General features: G+C 42.9%; 1 protein-coding gene and 1 long non-coding RNA gene across 2 annotated transcripts in view; both read right to left on the bottom strand.

The window, feature by feature from the left end:
- The window catches only part of LOC306919571 (uncharacterized protein), a gene marked incomplete at both ends in the record, with an annotated part of 28,896 nt that extends 24,740 nt beyond the window's left edge, over positions 1-4,156 (bottom strand). The window contains 2 exons of the mRNA XM_079532331.1: positions 238-413; positions 4,089-4,156. Coding sequence (XP_079388457.1) covers positions 238-413; positions 4,089-4,156 — 244 coding nt within the window. The remainder of the gene's footprint in view (positions 1-237; positions 414-4,088) is intronic.
- Positions 4,157-5,389: 1,233 nt separating this feature from the next.
- Positions 5,390-16,523, bottom strand: LOC306919544. The gene is made up of 3 exons (XR_013789574.1): positions 16,305-16,523; positions 9,349-9,444; positions 5,390-7,150 (listed from the first exon to the last, which is right to left on the bottom strand). It is a non-coding gene; the product is annotated as an uncharacterized lncRNA (long non-coding RNA).
- Between the last annotated feature and the right edge of the window lie 2,139 nt (positions 16,524-18,662).

Raw genomic sequence — 18,662 nt, 5'->3', positions numbered from 1 at the left:
ACGACAGATGATGCGCGAAACCCGCCTTCATGGTGCCATTTACGCCAGTTAGGAGAAGAACCAGCGGCTTTTTTATTCAGTCTAATTAGCGAGTTTTTTTTACGGCAAGTTCCAGCGGACCGGGGATGATGACGACGGACCACCGCGAGGAGTGTGCGCATCGACGACGTGCATGGACGGGTGGACAAGCGGAGCATTCGACGAGGCAACAGCCACACGGAGGCCTTCGATCATCACCTCGGCGCAGGAGACGGCGGGCGGCGAGCGGAGGGATGCAGCGCGACGCAGCACGGGGCAGCGGCGTGGCTTTCCATGCCAACTGACCTACATAAGCTGAGGGCCTTGCAGACCCACAGCACTGGGTCTGTGATGAAGATGTTCGGCCTTTTCCCATCTCTGATGATGATTCAGAGCTGGGAGGGGGGAGATGATTATGAGAACTTTCAGCGAAAACAGCAGTGAACTTTTTCTCAACTTGATCCGTGCGGCTGAAGCGAACATTGAGGTAACGGAATGCAGAATACAGAAGATTTTCCTTTGTCCATATCGGAGGGGAGACGGACATTCCTTCTTTCTGATTACAAATTGTGCGTCGCCTTCGTTTGTACTAATCATTTTACCATTATTCACTGTTTAAGATTATTTATCTGTCGGAAAAGTGATTTAAATTACGGGATGGGAATTATTAGTGAGGTTTAGGTTTCTGTTGGCTTCTGGGGTATAACGTGTTCTTCCTTATTTTTTCTTATTTTATTGTCATGTGAATCTCAAAGAGAGGTTCATGTGATTTGGTGTGTTATTGTCAGGATAAGTCTGGAGACTTATTTTGATTTTGGTCCTGTGAAACTCCAAAGAGAGTTCATGTGATCTGGTGCTTATAAACATGTTATCCTAGATTTGAGTAACGACAGAAATTATCCTCCTAATGATGTAACTATTGTAGTGAAAGTAATTTATGTCAAATTGTGTAATCTTAAATGTCTGTGTTTGAAAACCATTTGGGGAGATTCTGTACTGTACTGCTGTTATTCTGGTGGGCTGTTATGTCTGTCGAGGGGGGATATGTGATATCTGGGAATCAATAATTCTCTTGGACATAGGCTATGTGTGAACAAATGTACTCAACTATAGTTGGCTGACTTAATTATGCAAGCCACTAGTCATTTCGTCTGCAAGGCCTGTCTTTGTTATTCCACCTGGAGTGAGAAGGACAGTCACAGGAGGGGGATGGTTTGTTTAGTTCCTGAGTCACACCAAGGGCAATTACATGCTAAACAGTGGAACAAAGGTCCACAGTGATCCCAATTCTACTGTCAAGGGGGTTACAGACCAGTCTGGTTCAATGTGTATTGTAAACTGTTGATAAGCGAGTTGATTTTCAATGTAACTTGGTCAGTTGGGCGTCAGCCCATGCGTGAGCAGCACCAGCCATTCTGGCTGGCGTGAGCCTATGCTGTGTATGCTGTATGCTGTATTGCTGAATAAACCAACATCATCAAGGAACATCACTCTGTCTGCTGCCGTGTCACAATTCTCTTCTGCTCTCCAGTATTTTGGTTAAGTAGAACTAGTCTAGAGTGTTTCGTGTCTACCAGATACGACAGATGATGCGCGAAACCCGCCTTCATGGTGCCTTTTACGCCAGTTAGGAGAAGAACCAGCGGCTTTTTTATTCAGTCTAATTAGCGAGTTTTTTTGACGACAAGTTCCAGCGGACCGGGGATGTGTGCTGGTCCATAGCTCTAACGCCTTATGGCGGGGGGCACGCTGGTCCATAGCTCTAACGCCCTATGGCGGGGGCACGCTGGTCCATAGCTCTAATGCCCTATGGCGGGGGGCACGCTGAACCATAGCTCTAATGCCCTATGGCGGGGGGCACGCTGGTCCATAGCTCTAATGCCCTACCACGCTGGTCCATAGCTCTAATGCCCTATGGCGGGGGGCACGCTGGTCCATAGCTCTAATGCCCTATGGCGGGGGCACGCTGTTCCATAGCTCTAATGCCCTATGGCGGGGGGCACGCTGATCCATAGCTCTAATGCCCTATGGCGGGGGCACGCTGGTCCATAGCTCTAATGCCCTATGGCGGGGGGCATAATGGTCCATAGCTCTAATGCCCTATGGCGGGGGGCACGCTGGTCCATAGCTCTAATGCCCTATGTCGGGGGGCACGCTGGTCCATAGCTCTAATGCCCTATGGCGGGGGGCACGCTGGTCCATAGCTCTAATGCCCTATGGCGGGGGGCACGCTGGTCCATAGCTATAATGCCCTATGGTGGGGGGCACGCTGATCCATAGCTCTAATGCCCTATGGCGGGGGCACACTGGTCCATAGCTCTAATGCCCTATGGCGCGGGGCACGCTGGTCCATAGCTCTAATGCCCTATGGCGGGGGGCACGCTGGTCCATAGCTCTAATGCCCTATGGCGGGGGTACGCTGATCCATAGCTCTAATGCCCTATGGCGGGGGGCACGCTGGTCCATAGCTCTAATGCCCTATGGCGGGGGACACGCTGGTCCATAGCTATAATGCCCTATGGCGGGGGGCACGCTGGTCCATAGCTCTAACGCCCGGGGGGCACGCTGGTCCATAGCTCTAGTGCCCCCCGCCACAGGGTATTAGAGCTATGGACCAGCGTGCCACCGCCATAGGGCATTAGAGCTATGGACCAGCGTGCCCCCCCGCCATTGGGCATTAGAGCTATGGACCAGCGTGCCCCCCGCCATAGGGCGTTAGGGCTATGTGGACCAGCGTGCCCCCCGCCATAGGGCTCTAGAGCTATGGACCAGAGCGCCCCCGCCATAGGGCATTAGAGCTATGGATCAGCGTGCCCCCCGCCATAGGGCGTTAGGGCTATGGACCAGCGTGCCCCCCGCCATAGGGCGTTAGGGCTATGGACCAGCGTGCCCCCCGCCATAGGGCGTTAGGGCTATGGACCAGCGTGCCCCCCGTCATAGGGCATTAGAGCTATGGACCAGCGTGCCCCCAGGGCGTTAGAGCCATAGGATTGGCTGAAGGCGGACCGATCTGATTGGCCGAGGAATCATTCCCTCAGCCAATGATGACGTTTGTTAACGCCCAATGTCAGAAGAGTCTCAAAAGTAGAGCAGCAGAGTTTTAGCACAGACTCAAAGGTCTCACAGATTTGTAACTCACAAGTTCAGATTTGCAACTCACGTGAGTGAACTCACAGGTTCACATTTGTGTTTTGTATCCAGAAGTTCAGATTTGTGTTTTGTATTTTGTATCCGTGTTTCGCATCCGTGTTTTGTATTTGTGTTTTGTATTTGTGTTTTGTATCTGTAATTTGCATCTGTGTTTTGTATCCGTGTTTCACAACTGTGTTTTGTATTTGTGTTTCAAACACAGATGCGAAACACGGATACAAAACACAGATGCAAATTACAGATACAAAACACAAATACAAAACACAGATGCGAAATACAGATACAAAACACAAATCTGAACTTGTGGATACAAAACACAAATGTGAACCTGTGAGTTCACTCACGTGAGTTGCAAATCTGAACTTGTGAATTACAAATCTGTAATATTTACCGTGACACTTTTGATACTGTTCCCACTCCATAACTATTAGACGCGGGTCATATTTGTATGTTTGGCATTGTAACAGCTGCTGCGAGCTGCAATACTATATCAAGGTTTCTTTATTTTGTCTCCCGAGGGAGAACTGTGTCTTGGACGCCAAGGACCGCCCTGCAAAAGTTGCTGCGGAACCCCAAAACAAACAACATAAAAAGGTTGGGGGGGGGGGGGGGGCATAGTGTTACACAATGGGGCAGCCAAATTAGACACATCGTTATGCTACGTTATAGCTATGTTTTCTCAATGTACTCAGATGCAGTCATGGCAAATGGTGCATTTATATAGCGCCTTGGATTGGCGCTTTACATAGATTGTGCATTACAATTACTGTAACTAACTTTATGAGTTCCTCGATCTGTTCGACTCCTTTTCGCTGGCAGAGGTTCAGCTGTCTCTGGTTCGTCCAAGTTGATGGAAGGAACCGTAGTGGTCCCCGGTCGACAGCACTGCTGTAGGCTTTTTACCTCCCATGAGACGGTACCTCGTCATGTCGCCACATTCAAACTCCTCTGGTTTGAAGTGCAGACTGCAGACTACACACTCGCTCATTCTGTAACTCTATGAGTGGCGTGTTGTTGTTGTACTTTGGGTTCTTAATTGCTCTGACGCACTCCATGGAACGCTTTAGATCGTTGACTGGAAATTGCTAACTTCGCCAGGATGGTCCCTCCTCCGCTTCTAAACTGTACACAGTGTGTTATGTGTATGCAACCTGGGTGGAACCTAGAGTATAATACTCATTCATAGTCTGGATTTTCGGTGGTGAGGTGACCACCGCTCGGGTGGTTAGGTGACCACCGGAGCTGAGATAACGTTGAGTGGTGGTGAGTAAAAACAGAGAGAAGGGCTGGGGCGGTCGTTTGCTCTTCACCGCGGCTTGTGACGTCATGTTGTAGTTCAGTGGTCACCTCACCACCAAAAATCCATACTATGAATGAGCCTTAAGGGTGGAACCAGGGTGGATCATAGAGTGGATGTGTTTTGGGAACCGTGCCCCGTCAGGGAGTTTGGGTGCGCAAAGCATTCTGGTAGTTGAAGTTATAAAGGAAGTGACAACAGTGTCTCTGACGTCAGAGCCACTCCGAAAAAATCTAAAACCACAGATTACACATAAGAACCCCAGTAAAGTGTTCCAAATCTTATAAACGTCATTAATATATTTTTTTTTGCAAAAGGGGTGAAGTGTCCCTTGTTGCAAGTGTTTGACCAAGATAGGGGTAATTAGACATATCTTTGGTCACTCATAGCCATGTTTTTGTTTCTTAGGTGTTTTTTTCCTGATCACAAATGATACGAATAAAATATACATAACAATAATGATAATAAACTTTATTTGTATAGCACCTTTTCATGACATCAGCTCACGGTGCTTTACAAAGCAATAGAGAAATAAAGACAAAAAACATTAAAATAGCAGTTATGAAATACAGTGAGGACATGAATAACAACTTTTAATGTTAAAAGCTCAACTGAAAGCAAAAGTGGAGAAGTAGGTCTTGAGCAAAAATGTCTACAGACATCGAAGGTATAGTCAGTTTGTTCCACGCCGTCGGCCCGTAGAAACAGAAAGCTGCTTCACCTTGTTTTTTAGTTGGCACTTTTTTAGGCACATCAATCAGGCCCTGCAGTGGAGGACCACTATTATCCGGTGTCCGACTTTCTTGAGGCCCAACAACAGTGTTATTTAGACAGATGCCAGGTTCATGGTTCACCTGGTGTCCTAGTTCATTGAGGCCCTACCTACACCATCATTCTGCATTCTAAGTGATTATTTACCTTGCTTATTTTAATTAGCTCTGGATAAGATTGTCCGCTAAATGCCTAATTGGTAAATTGCAATTGTAAATTGACAAAGTTTAACATGTGGTAATTGTCATATTGTGTGACTCCTATATGCTTCAGTATCTATCATTTGTCATAAATGTGTGGCGTACTTGAAAGGGAGAGAAAAAGAAAGCTGTATTACTGTTTCCGACATTGCCTCCCGTGTATGAATCCTCGTACCAGAGGTGAAATTGACCAATGCATTTGCCAAAAGCTCTAACTAAAGTGGTTCTTCCCCTGTGTGACTCATGTGTTTTACAAGTGTTTTATTTTTCCAAAAGCATTTGCCACAAACTGTACAAGTAAATGGCTTTTCCCCTGTATGAGTCCTCATGTGGCAAGTTAGATGACTCTTTAACATAAAGCCTTTGCTACAAACTTTACAAGTAAATGTTTTTTCCCCCGTATGAGTCCTCATGTGCTCTTTTAGATGACTGTTTAACATATAGCCTTTGCTACAAACGTTACAAGTAAAGGGCCTTCCCCCTGTATGACTCATGTGAACTTTTAGACTACTCATTTTACACATGCCTTTCCCACAAACTTAACATGTAAAGGGCTTTTCTCCTGTATGAGTCATCATGTGGCAAGTTAGATGACTCTTTAAAATAAAGCCTTTGCTACAAACGTTACAAGTAAAGGGCCTTTCCCCTGTATGACTCCTCATGTGAACTTTTAAATTACTTTTTCCACCAAAGCCTTTGCTACAAACTTTACAAGTAAATGGATTTCCCCCCATATGAGTGGCCATGTGGTAAGTTAGACTACACTTAACACCAAAGCCTTTGCTACAAACTTTACAAGTAAAGGGCTTTTCCCCTGTATGACTCCTCATGTGAACATTTAGATTACTTTTATGACCAAAGCCTTTGCTACAAACTTTACAAGTAAATGGTTTTTCCATTTCCCCCATATGAGTGGTCATGTGGTAAGTTAGACCAGGCTTACTACCAAAGCCTTTGCTACAAACTTTACAAGTAAATGGTTTTTCCATTTCCCCCATATGAGTGGCCATGTGGTAAGTTAGACTACACTTAACACCAAAGCCTTTGCTACAAACATTACAAGTAAAGGGCTTTTCCCCTGTATGACTCCTCATGTGATCTTTTAATTCACATTTTCGACCAAAACCTTTGCTACAAACTTTGCAAGTAAAGGGTTTTTCCCCTGTATGAGTCCTCATGTGCTGGGTAAGATGTTCCTTCCTATTACACATTTTGCCACACTCTGTACAACTAAACCTTTTCTTCCCTGTGTGACTCCTCATGGAATCAGTTTGTTTTGTTGTTTTCAGGTCCTGGGACAGCTTGTTGCTCAACGACCAGGATTGACCTTTCACATTTTGTGTCTTGTGTGATGTCGGTGTGTTTAAATCTGATGGACCTTCCCTGGTCTCCTCTAACTCATCACTGTCTTCAGTGTCAGATTTATTGTCTGATTCAGAAGAGTGTAAAGAGAGGAGCTGGTTATCACCAGTTGGTTGTGATGTTCCACAGTCCTCTACATTAGCTTGTGTATTCATGTGTTGGGTTGAAGTGCTGGCTAGAGGCTCTGTCTCTCTGCCTCCATCATCATCATCACTTTGCACTGCAAGTAATGTCAATGTTGACCCGTCATCCTCCACTGATCTTTGAAGTAGCTTCTGTTTAATCTGTAAAGACTCTGGTTCCTCCTGGACCAGACTGGACCTCCTCTCCTGATGTTCAGGGGAAAGCTCTTCTTTAGGCAAAAGATAAAATGAAAGAAATCCATTAAATGTTGAACTTAACATTTTCCATGAAGTGTTTCCGCTGTTGTACTACAAGGAAGTAAACACTTCAGACACATTTCCCGTGGTAGTTGGAGGAAATGTTAGCCATGGTGATGCTCGTTCTTAACGAGCATGATGGCACACCTTCCCACTGTTTTGAGCGCCTTGCTACATTTACAAAGCTAACGTGTACATGAACGTTCAGATTTAAAATCTAAAGTGCTCACCTCCGGGATGTTAGAATTTTGCACAGATGGGTATTAGCACCCGTGTATCCCGTAATCTTCAATAAAAAGCATTTTAATCCGATCTGTGGCCATTTTCTCAAGTTATGTATCAGAGTGCAATACACCTCCCAACCGATAGGGGTTTGTAGTTGAAAGCATGGTGAAAGACTGAGAAACTGGCCGGCGGTGGGATAAAATAAATATTTTTATTGAACGCATAACGCAAAAAGGGTACTAATAACCACCCGAGCAAAATTCTAACATCCGTGGCCCCGGGGTGAGCACTTTATATTTGGAATCGGAATGTTTATGTAGACTTAAATGTTGTAAATGTAGTCATAACAGTCACGTTTCAGGGCTAGGAGAAACAAAATCAACTCGATCAACTTTAACGTCATTCTCATTCATCCACGATCTGTATTATACTGTACTCTGTGCTGTACTACTCTGAATTGGACTGTACTCTGTACTGTACACTACACTGTACTGTACTATACAGGGCTCTCGGAGAGAACACCTGGACCACTTTGGTGCAGAACTAACAACTGCAACGAAAGGTAAGAAAGCCTTCTATCATGGAATTCTCCTTTAAAGGGGAATTTCTTCCTAACCGTTTTTTTTTTTACAAAATCATGTTGATTATAATGTATATTGACCAAAAACAATATACAAAAAAAATAAACATATAGGGCGCTGGTCCTTTAAGAAAAGCGTAGGAGGGGTCTAACGTCAGCCCACGTAGAACAGGAAGAGCAGTGGTGTCACTGTGATTTTTTTACTGGTACCCAAGGGGCCAGTGAGGCACTCCAACGTTGAAGCACTGGGCCCTAGTGGTAAGAGGAGGGACTACAGGCGGACCCGTGGATTCATGACCGGGAAACCCCGTGCAGCTGGGCTTTAACATTGAGCGCTCGGTTGCACTTCCGCATTGGACAATGCGGAAGTAGACGTTATGAGACGGTCCTTCCGGGTGCTTCAAAACGCCACTGAGCAACTTCCACTGACATGAATAGCGGAGGGGGCGGAGCTTCGCGCCAGATCAGTCTCTATCCTTCTTTATACTCTATGCTAGTACCACGGAACGTTGCACGCGCGTGCATGTGCACATCGTGGTATGCACACAAAACAGCTGCATAGCCTAAACCTATTGTTAAATAGTGTATGAGTTTTAGAAACGCAAACAAAACACAAAAGTAGACTTAAAATGGTCAGACAAACATCTTTACTGCACACTAGCGAAACTAAAAAGTTAGGGGGAAGTGGGCGTCAGCCACGCCAGTAAACCTAGACCACTGGGTACTTGGTGCGTCTTGGTGGTGACTTCTCTTGAATAGGGGGACGCGTTCTAGCATGCACGCACGTGCACCATTCCGTCCCTGTGCGTGAACGTCAAAAAGTTACTGCCACCATGGCGTGGTACTGCGTTCTACGAGCATGACACCACTGAGGAAGAGTGCAGCAACAACAATGAATGGACTAACCTGTCATATCATCTACAACAGATGTAAACAAAAACTAAAAGCACGATTGAATAAAAGTTCTAGCGGTTGATCCACCCGGACGGTAAATCCGCTAATTTGGTATGGAACCATGTTTGTTTTTAATGACGAATGGATACGTGTCTTCATATACGGTAAGAAAACAGCTTGTGCGAAACTCTCCTTTAAGTAATGAAGGAGGTTCTTCAATGCGGTGCAACACATTTACGTTTATTTTACTGTACTGATCTGAATACTACTTCCGGCTGTCTGTCGTACAATACAGTCAATAGAAATCAGTACAGTAACTGTAAAGAGTAAAATACTCTTTATCTGTCTAAACGCACCATTCCAATAGTTATAAACACAAACACCTTTGTTATAGACATAATATTTCAAGTGCCAAACCAGGCAAGGATCTAGTCCTACACCTACAACATAGCAGAATAAAATAAAACTTACTGGTTTCCAGGTGGTCGTCATGTTCCCGTTTCTGTACAGTGCAGGCTGGTTGTGGAGAACTCATGATCACCTGCAGGCTGGACTCCACACACTGGTCTGGAATGAAGGAATTGAAGGACTTAAACAAATAAAGTAAAAAATATGAAACGTGGAATGCCTGAGTAATAGCCGATATGTATAATAGTGTCATCTGGTGATATGGTGTGGTAAGAATTAGGGATGTCCTGATCGGATCGGGTGATCGGAAATTGTCATTTTCAAATGATCGGGATTGGGAGAAATAAATCGGAGATTTTCTTTTTTTATTTCAATAAAAAAAAGTGTGTCTAAATAGGCTTGTGTCTAATGTAAATCTGAGAGAAAGATGTATATTTTGTGAAAACTGTCGTGTTTATGCTTGATGTTTGTCCTCCTGGGGCACTAGTTCCAGCAGTGGCAAACACTTGGTCTCAAAGATTATGCAACAAAGACATTCACACAGGCGTGAAATAGTCCCATGATGAAAACAAAGTAACGCAAGCCCCACTATGCATGATATGATAATGTCCTGTAGTAGGCCTACTATCTATCTTGATAGATAGTCAAATGATAGCCAAAGCCATGCAAATGGTGTTTTCTCTACAAGAGTTTTAACTTTGACTTCTGTTCCATAAGCTGTAGTTGCAACTGCAAGATTCACTCAATCTAATTAACCAATACATAATTATTTTTGCTATGATTCCCTGCTTTCATACGACATGAAAAAATAAAAAGTCCACAATGTCCTTCTATAGTTCTAATAAAAGTAGTCAAATATTTTTGCCTTTGCACAATTGAAAGGCAACTAACTAGACTAGAGTGACATAGATTTATCACATGGCATAAGTGTTTTATAAAATATAAAGATCGGATATCGGTATCGGCATGTCTCAAGATCAAATGATCGGAATCGGATCGGGAGCGAAAAAACGTGATCGGGACATCTCTAATAAGAAAAGCTGCAGAACATTTATAATCATTTTGGCACCTGAGCACGTGTATGTGTACGCATCACCAGACAGCACAAACACTCATCCTCTTCATTTGAACACAAACCGTTACGTCTATTTATTAAGAATCCAAAGTGTGAATACAGAAAAAGAATCATGTCATAATCTTAACTGACAAATATGATATACAATTAATGCACTATGGCGTCAATGCAAAATCTGAACTAGCTTCTCTGTGAGACTAGTTATTTATGTAACATCACTGCAAAAAATTAACATGGAATGTCTCTTTTTTACAAGAATAACTTTAAACATACACAGATGAAATGAAGCACAAAAGCCAGTCTCTCAGTCACACCACACAGTCACACACACAGTCACACACACACACACAGTCACACACACACACACACACACACACACACACACACACACACACACACACACACACACACACACACACACACACACACACACACACACACACACACACACACACACACAGCGTTGGTTTTATACACACATGTATGACATGGTGACCCATTTTATAATCATAATAGGCTATTATTAGATAGGCTATGGATGACCAGACAGTTTATAGAAAAATAATACGTTGTATTGCTTGTAGTCAGCTTGTAGATCGGCGGTGCGCACAGTGCGTGATGGGCCTATAGTCATATCCAAAGCTGGCTGAGAGACTTCATACAGTCTAGCCATTTATTGCCTCTGAATAAAACAATATTTGATATAGTTATAGCGCACATGTTACTGATTAAAGAGAATGTTAATATTGTTGTAGGCCTAATCCATTCTTTATTTCATAAGCAATGGATTAAATAAACTGAACGGAGCCATGGCCATGCGTATAGCCTATACTGCGCATAGCGAATGGGACGGATAGCAATATTCTCATAATAAATAATAGCCTATTATACAGCCTATAGGCTAAAGGCTATGTGAATATGGTTGATATTATTTTATTGTTACGTTTGGTTTCACTGTCAATTGGGCTGCTTTATTTCTGCTTGTGACAAAATACGCTCTGTACCGCTCTTGCTTCTGATATCTCTCTCTGGAAAAAACATCAACTAATAATGAACGGACACGCTGCGCATCTGGGGTTCTCAATTAAAGAGCATGCTGTTCCCAGAGTTTGTATATAGCCAATGCACCACCTTCTAGGCTACCACAGATGAGATGATGCGGCCGTTGAAGAAATGTGACGGACACACACACACACACACACACACACACACACACACACACACACACACACACACACACACACACACACACACACACACACACACACACACACACACACACACACACACACACACACACCCCGATCTACAAGCTCTCAATGGCAACGCATTGAGAGCAAAGAGCATGTTTTCGCTGTGCAACATGCCTCCAAAGAACACATGATGATGGCTTCTATGGAATCAAGAAGACTGAAATCAGTCTGAGAACTTCAATCCATGCCATCGGTTGTGCAGTGAAAGCAATATCTTGATCACTTTCATAGTCTGACTCTGAACTGTCTGACATGTTGACTAATGTTTAGATCTAGTTTGAAAGAATTGAAACAACTATTATTTTCCTCTATGAAACAAAACGTATAAAGTAGCCGGAACGAGTATAAAAGTAAATGTTTTCAATTGCGTTGAAACCTCTGAGTCGTAGCTACGCTAGAAACAGCTGACTGGGCCCGGGCGGCTGGCATAGGGCACCTTGGCTGGTAATCCATTCTGGCAGTGTGCCGCGGGTTCGACTCCTGATCCCGACAGCCTTTACAGCATGTCACCTCCCATCTCTCTCTCAGCCTACTGCCTATACCTCGAAAGCGAAAGCCACAAAAATATCTGGGAAAAAAAGAAAAGGCTGACCAGGGCTGCTGAATGCTCATGCTGCCGCGATTCCCGCGAAGCTGCTGCACTCTATGCGGTGTAGTGATACTTACCACAAAAAGATTGTACCATGTGACAGAGGGGTCAAAGTTGAAAGAAAGTTGCTTTATATGGTAGAAATAGGTTAACAATACAAATTACGCTAGTTTTGTAGATTCATTTATTTGTAATGCGTGGCCCCCAGAACTACTTAATATTCCCAAAAAACAGAACAGAACTCCCACCACGGGACTCGGTCAGTCAATTAATACCTTTGCAACCACTATACTAATGCCAAGTATTTCATAGACTATAGTAAGTCCAAAAATCCGAACTATCACTTTAAAGCAGAAAAGACATCAATTGCAAACATTTTATGTTCAACTTGAGGTTATCGTCACATGTTGACCACCGACAGAGCCACGGTCAAAGTGCAGCTTCTGTTCACGGTTCAATTGCAAATTGTTTGCCAACAAATCAAAGTGGATTTCATGTCACAAGTTCAACCGCTCTGGATTCTGTGAAGTTATCTGCTGATAGCTGGCTGCTGTGCTGTTCTTCCATGTCGGCTGTATGTTAATTATTTTAAAAGAAATACAATATTGTCACCTTGATATTTTTCAGTGGTCAGGCTTGCATTCTCGTACTTACTCTTAATCCGCCAGCATTTATTGATAAATTGTGATATAATTCACGCCAGCATTTTTACCTGTGCAGCTCTTATTTTGAAGAGCCAAATTTTCAGACCGGAAGCGTGTGTGACGATGCAAGATCTCTTCCTTGTTTACCGTCCGGTCTAATGGAGTCTAATGGAAGGCAACACAGAGTCTGCTCTGGGCCGTGGAATAAACCTTGTTTTGACCAAAAATGCCACCAAAAATGGGCTCAATGACTTGATTTCCGGTTTCGTCATTATAACGCGACGGCCTCGTCACCAGGTCCGGGACAAATCCGCTATTTCTTTTTAATTATTTTAAAACGGCGAAATAAACGCATTAAACAAATAACGGGTTTAGCGTATTACGTGTGGTGGAACCCTGGATTAAACAATTAGCCGCCGTCAAAGTGTTGCATATTCTTTATTGATGTTCGGATCTTCAAGTGTTGTACATGCATTTAAACTGGATTAGGCAACCTGCAAACAGAAATGGCATGCTTAGCTCATATACTGCCTTCTGCTGGACGCAGAGCCAACCACAGACTGCCGAGCCGGTTTCCAAGCAGCACACGCTGGACTCATATCCTGTCTGGGCGTCCATCTTTAATGCTAAATAAATAGCTTCAATGCTAGCGAGCTAAAATGAAGCCATCCTTGCTCTAGAAAGCGCCAATGTTTCCATCTAAACCACCGGATAATAAGCAAAGACCTCCGAACATCGCGCATTTTATCCAAAACATGGAGAGCTCCGTAGATTTCGAGTTATTCAGCTTTTTAGTCAGCCTGTATGAAGGGAGGTGGACGGCAGCGCAATCCGGTCTAGGGTTGCTAAAGAAGGAAAGGCCAAGCCAAAATAATTATTAAAAAAAAGAAATCAGTGATCCGGTTTGATATCAATAATAAAGCTTAGCAGACGGAACATTACACCAGAAGCAGTTGCTGGTTGGATTCCTTATGACGGAACGTTCCGCCAGGAACAGTAAAACCGTTAATTTAGACAAAATGGGACACTGTACGGGGGACACTAACGGTTGCCCCACTGCCCGTGGCAAGTAAATAACGAGTGGAGTTTGCTTTCAGGTTGCCCCGTAGCCCGACTGCAAAGCAAGTGCATTCCATCTTCATTAAACATTATTGGCTATAGAGGGTATTGTGTGACATCATCATCATACCTGGAAGTTATGCGGGAATGCCTACTGATTAGAGATGCTGTTTTGCTGATATTGTCTAATTAAACACATCGTCATTATTGCCTGGAGCATAAACATGTATGCGTTTAAAAACACATCAGGGTTTCATGTTGCACTGCTGTCTCGTTAACCCAGCTGGGTGCAGTGAATAATAACCTAATGTTATCCTGACCTAATCAATCAACGTCACCGCGGTAAACTCTCCATATAACGTAAATGTTAATGTTCACTGCAGACTGCATACATGTAAGATACAGGCAAGTTACATGATGACAACCAATGTTAGGCCTACAGTCCACTGTACAGGCTATTTCGTTTCCAAAATGCTTATTGTAGGCTACCCGTCGTCGCATGTGTCCAAATCCAAAAGAACAGATCTGTAAACTGTCGACACGCCATGAGCGGTGCATTGGTGATTTGTATGTCTATTCTCATGGACAGTCCGTGACGCAGATTGCGCGTATGGGCTTGAGAGGCAATGATTGATGTAAACTACTAGCCAAACTTGGCAGTTGATAGCCTAATAACATATACGGGACTGTTGCACTTTGTGAACGGGGACTGGAAATAAAGTTCTGCGTCACTTCAGAGGAATTAAAGGGAGCTGCTACTAGTTTGGGGAGCTGCCCTGGAAAGCCAACGTGTTGAATGTGAGTTGCATAAAATCCTTTATTTCTGCGACTAAAGTCCTCTCTCTCTCTCTCTCTTTATAACAATTGAAACACGGCCCCAGGCGCTGCGGCCAATGGCCATATAGTGGCTTTTTTCACTTCATCATCATCTTTCTCCACTTCTCCTTCAACGTCAGGGAGGATGTAAAAATGCCTTGATCATGTTGCTGGCACTGTCAAGCAATGATATTTTGTAAAAAAAACTCTATGTTATGCTAGTTGCTTACATCCGGTCTCAGTCAGAGATCATCTGTAACAAGACTAGTCACACTACTCACACGGAGGCGTGAAAGACATCCATGAATGAACACAAAGCAAATGCAATCCCCGCTATGCATGATGGGATAGGTCCATACATAGATAGAGGATTGATATGTAACTATCTCTGAATGATATAGCCATTCTCTATAAGAGGTTTAACTTGACTTCAGTTCTATAAGCTGTAGTTTCAAAACGATTCACTAAATCTAATAATAAATACAGTAGCCTATTTAAAAAAAGGAGATGAACGACAGGCAAACGACAAATGATTCTACATTCTCGAATTGTAAATTAATTGACTTCTTGTAAATTAAGTAATGCAGATGTTTAATAATAACAATAATATATATCTTGAGAATGTAAGATGTGTGTGTGTGTGTGTGTGTGTGTGTGTGTGTGTGTGTGTGTGTGTGAGAGAGAGAGACACAATTATGGCATACAAACTCTCACAACTGGGTTGAACTGGCCAATAAAAATAAGGTTCTGTTCAGAATCGATAGTGGGCTTGATAAGGACCCGGCTCGATAAGCCTACTCGATAAGGTGATCATTATCAATAAAAATTTACGAGCTCCATCCCTAGTTTTACATCACCATTACATCACCTAATCAACATGAGTTAGACTTATATTAGCACCCCTCACTTCACACGGGTGTGATTTTTATTTTTTACCTGAGAGAGTGTGGCACCTTGTCTTCCCATGTAGTAATTAGTAAGAGAAATCTATGACAAAATTCTTCACCAATGTGTTTCTAAAGGTGTCTAATAACATGTACTAAAAGTTTGAAATTCAACTCCCGTGGGAAAATTGAGTTATTAGCATAATATGTGAACATACCCATAACATCCTATATAAGGCAAAAAAGTCCAAATTTCATCATTCTTAAGTAGCATGTGACATATGAAACTAGGGTGATTTCATGATTCTGAATCCATTCCAAGCATTAGTTTTGCACAAAAACACTCCTTGGGAGGAAAACGGCCACACAAACGTGATGAGGTCAGCACATTTGGTCAACTGGATATGGCCTAATTTAGCCCAAGGAGTGTTTTTTGTGCAAAACTAATGCTTGGAATGGATTCAGAATCATGAAATCACCCTAGTTTCATATGTCACATGCTACTTAAAGAATGATGAAATTTGGACGTTTTTTGCCTTATATAGGATGTTATGGGTATGGTCACATATTATGCTAATAACTCAATTTTCCCACAGGTGTTGAATTTCAAACTTTTAGTACATGTTATTAGACACCTTTAGAAACACATTGGTGAAGAAATTTCTTGGTAACGATTTAGTTCCCAGATTGGTCAAATACCTGATAAAATGCCCTTACTAAATGTCAATGTTGACACATCAACCTCCTCTTCCATGTTTTCCTCTTTAATGTGTGTAGGCTGTGGTTCCTCCTTGACCAGACTGGACCTCCTCTCCTCATGTTGTGAGGGTTGTGGTTCCTCCTTGACCAGACTGGACCTCCTCTCCTCATGTTGTGAGGGTTGTGGTTCCTCCTTGACCAGACTGGACCTCCTCTCCTCATGTTGTGAGGGTTGTGGTTCCTCCTGGACCAAACTGGACCTCCTCTCCTCATGTAAAGGGGAAGCCTCTTTACACACAGACACAAGGAGGAGAGAAGAAACCTCTTTACACACAGACACAAGGAGGAGAGTAGCCCCTTTCGGGAAAAAGATTAAAAATACTTAACGGCAACTCCGATTAGCGCTATTTCGCACACATTTCAGTTGTTTCCTATAGCTGTGTTATGCATCTTTGAAACATCTCACAAAGACACAAACACTCAAGCGACGGCGCGGGTCTCCGTGAACAGAGAGTATGTAAATCTGCGTCCTATGGAAAGTGGAATAACCGATGATGGACCCTAGGCTACCGCCGTACACAATTCAGAAAAGGTAACCGAGGGTCCTGAAAGGGGCTATAGAGCTATAGCATCAGCACAACTACTCAAAGTGCTTTTCTAAATGTATGACATTTATTATCCTATTTGTTGATTTGTCGGCTTAACAAACCTGGTCTGTATAATATGACTTGTGGCTGTTTAAGGACGTCCAGAAGTTTGTCTTGTCTCATCAGCAGAGTTTCTAGTGTCTCCATCTCTCTCTGGAAGAGGCTGAACATGAATCCTGCAGCAGTGCTGAGGCGCTCCAACACAAACACTCTGACAAGCTTCAGCTGACCAGCATCACTCGGCTGTTTTTTCAAAACACACAATATCTCCTCTCCCACCGACGTCAGGTGTTCATTTATCGACAGCCTCAGCTTTAGAGAGTCCGTTTGACACATTCTACCTAGTTTTTGAGACATTTTTCACCACGCTGATTTGTTCCTCTCCGCCATGAAAAACAACACGCATGCGCAACAACGTGTTTCGCGCATGCGCAATAGCAGCAGCTTCTTCTTTGCTTTATGGCAGATGGCAACCATGGCAACCAGTTTGTGGTGCATTACCGCCACCTTGTGACCCAAATCTTGGATCAACCTATAATCTATCTTCTATATCAAATCCCTCTTCCAATACGCGGTTAATGGCACTGCTCAAAAAATATGATAAGTGTCTAGAATACCCGTTCAAATATATGAACACCAAATTGGGTGGGTACAGCGATGTAATAGATCCTACGCACGCACGCGCACACGCACACACACACACACACACACACACACACACACACACACACACATACACACACACACACACACACACACACACACACACACACACTCTTTGTGTAAGCTGAAGAAGAATAAAATATATTTATTATATATTATGTAAAACGGAATTATGAATTTGAGAAAATTGTATAGCCTATTTTATTTTTAAGTAGCCTAATTGACTGCATCAACATATTGAAAGACCTTATAGTGAAAAATAACAAAAATACTGTAGGCTATAGTATGTTTATTGTGATTATTTTAGATGATATGTATGGTTTTATAGCAATGGTGGAATCAATTGACAAGCATTGGAATTGTTATATTTCTTTTAACAGTTTGCCTATGGCATGCACAAAATATAGGGTTGGTATTGGTAGGGTTGGTAGGGTTGCTAGAACAGGGGTGCGGCCAACCTTGATGATGGAGAGGGCCACCATATTTCCACACTCACTCGAGGGCCACATTGCATATACTGTTGTAGCAAAATAGCCGATCTACAAGCCCATATTATATGAATTATAATCCTGAAAAGTATAATTTTGATTTAATTTCAAATGCATTTAGTTATAGCCTACTTATGTTAACTTTATGAACTTAAATATTGGACATAAAAAACACAATACCATTTTAATACTAGGCTACTATGTATGGGGTAAGAACAGTATCAAAAGTGTCACGGTAAATATTACAGATTTGTAACTCACAAGTTCAGATTTGCAACTCACATGAGTGAACTCACAGGTTCACATTTGTGTTTTGTATCCACAAGTTCAGATTTGTATCTGTATTTCGCATCTGTGTTTTGTATCTGTGTTTCACATCTGTGTTTTGTATTTGTGTTTTGTATTTGTGTTTTGTATCTGTAATTTACATCTGTGTTTTGTATCCGTGTTTCGCTTCTGTGTTTTGTATTTGTGTTGTGTATCTGTAATTTGCATCTGTGTTTTGTATCCGTGTTTCGCATCTGTGTTTGAAACACAAATGCAAAACACAGTTGTGAAAC

The sequence above is a fragment of the Electrona antarctica genome (genome assembly GCF_951216825.1).
Source record: "Electrona antarctica genome assembly, contig: scaffold_26, whole genome shotgun sequence".
In the NCBI taxonomy this organism is placed as follows: domain Eukaryota; kingdom Metazoa; phylum Chordata; class Actinopteri; order Myctophiformes; family Myctophidae; genus Electrona; species Electrona antarctica.
The sequence above is the reverse complement of the archived record's forward strand: the minus strand, read 5'-3'. Positions and strand labels throughout refer to the sequence as shown.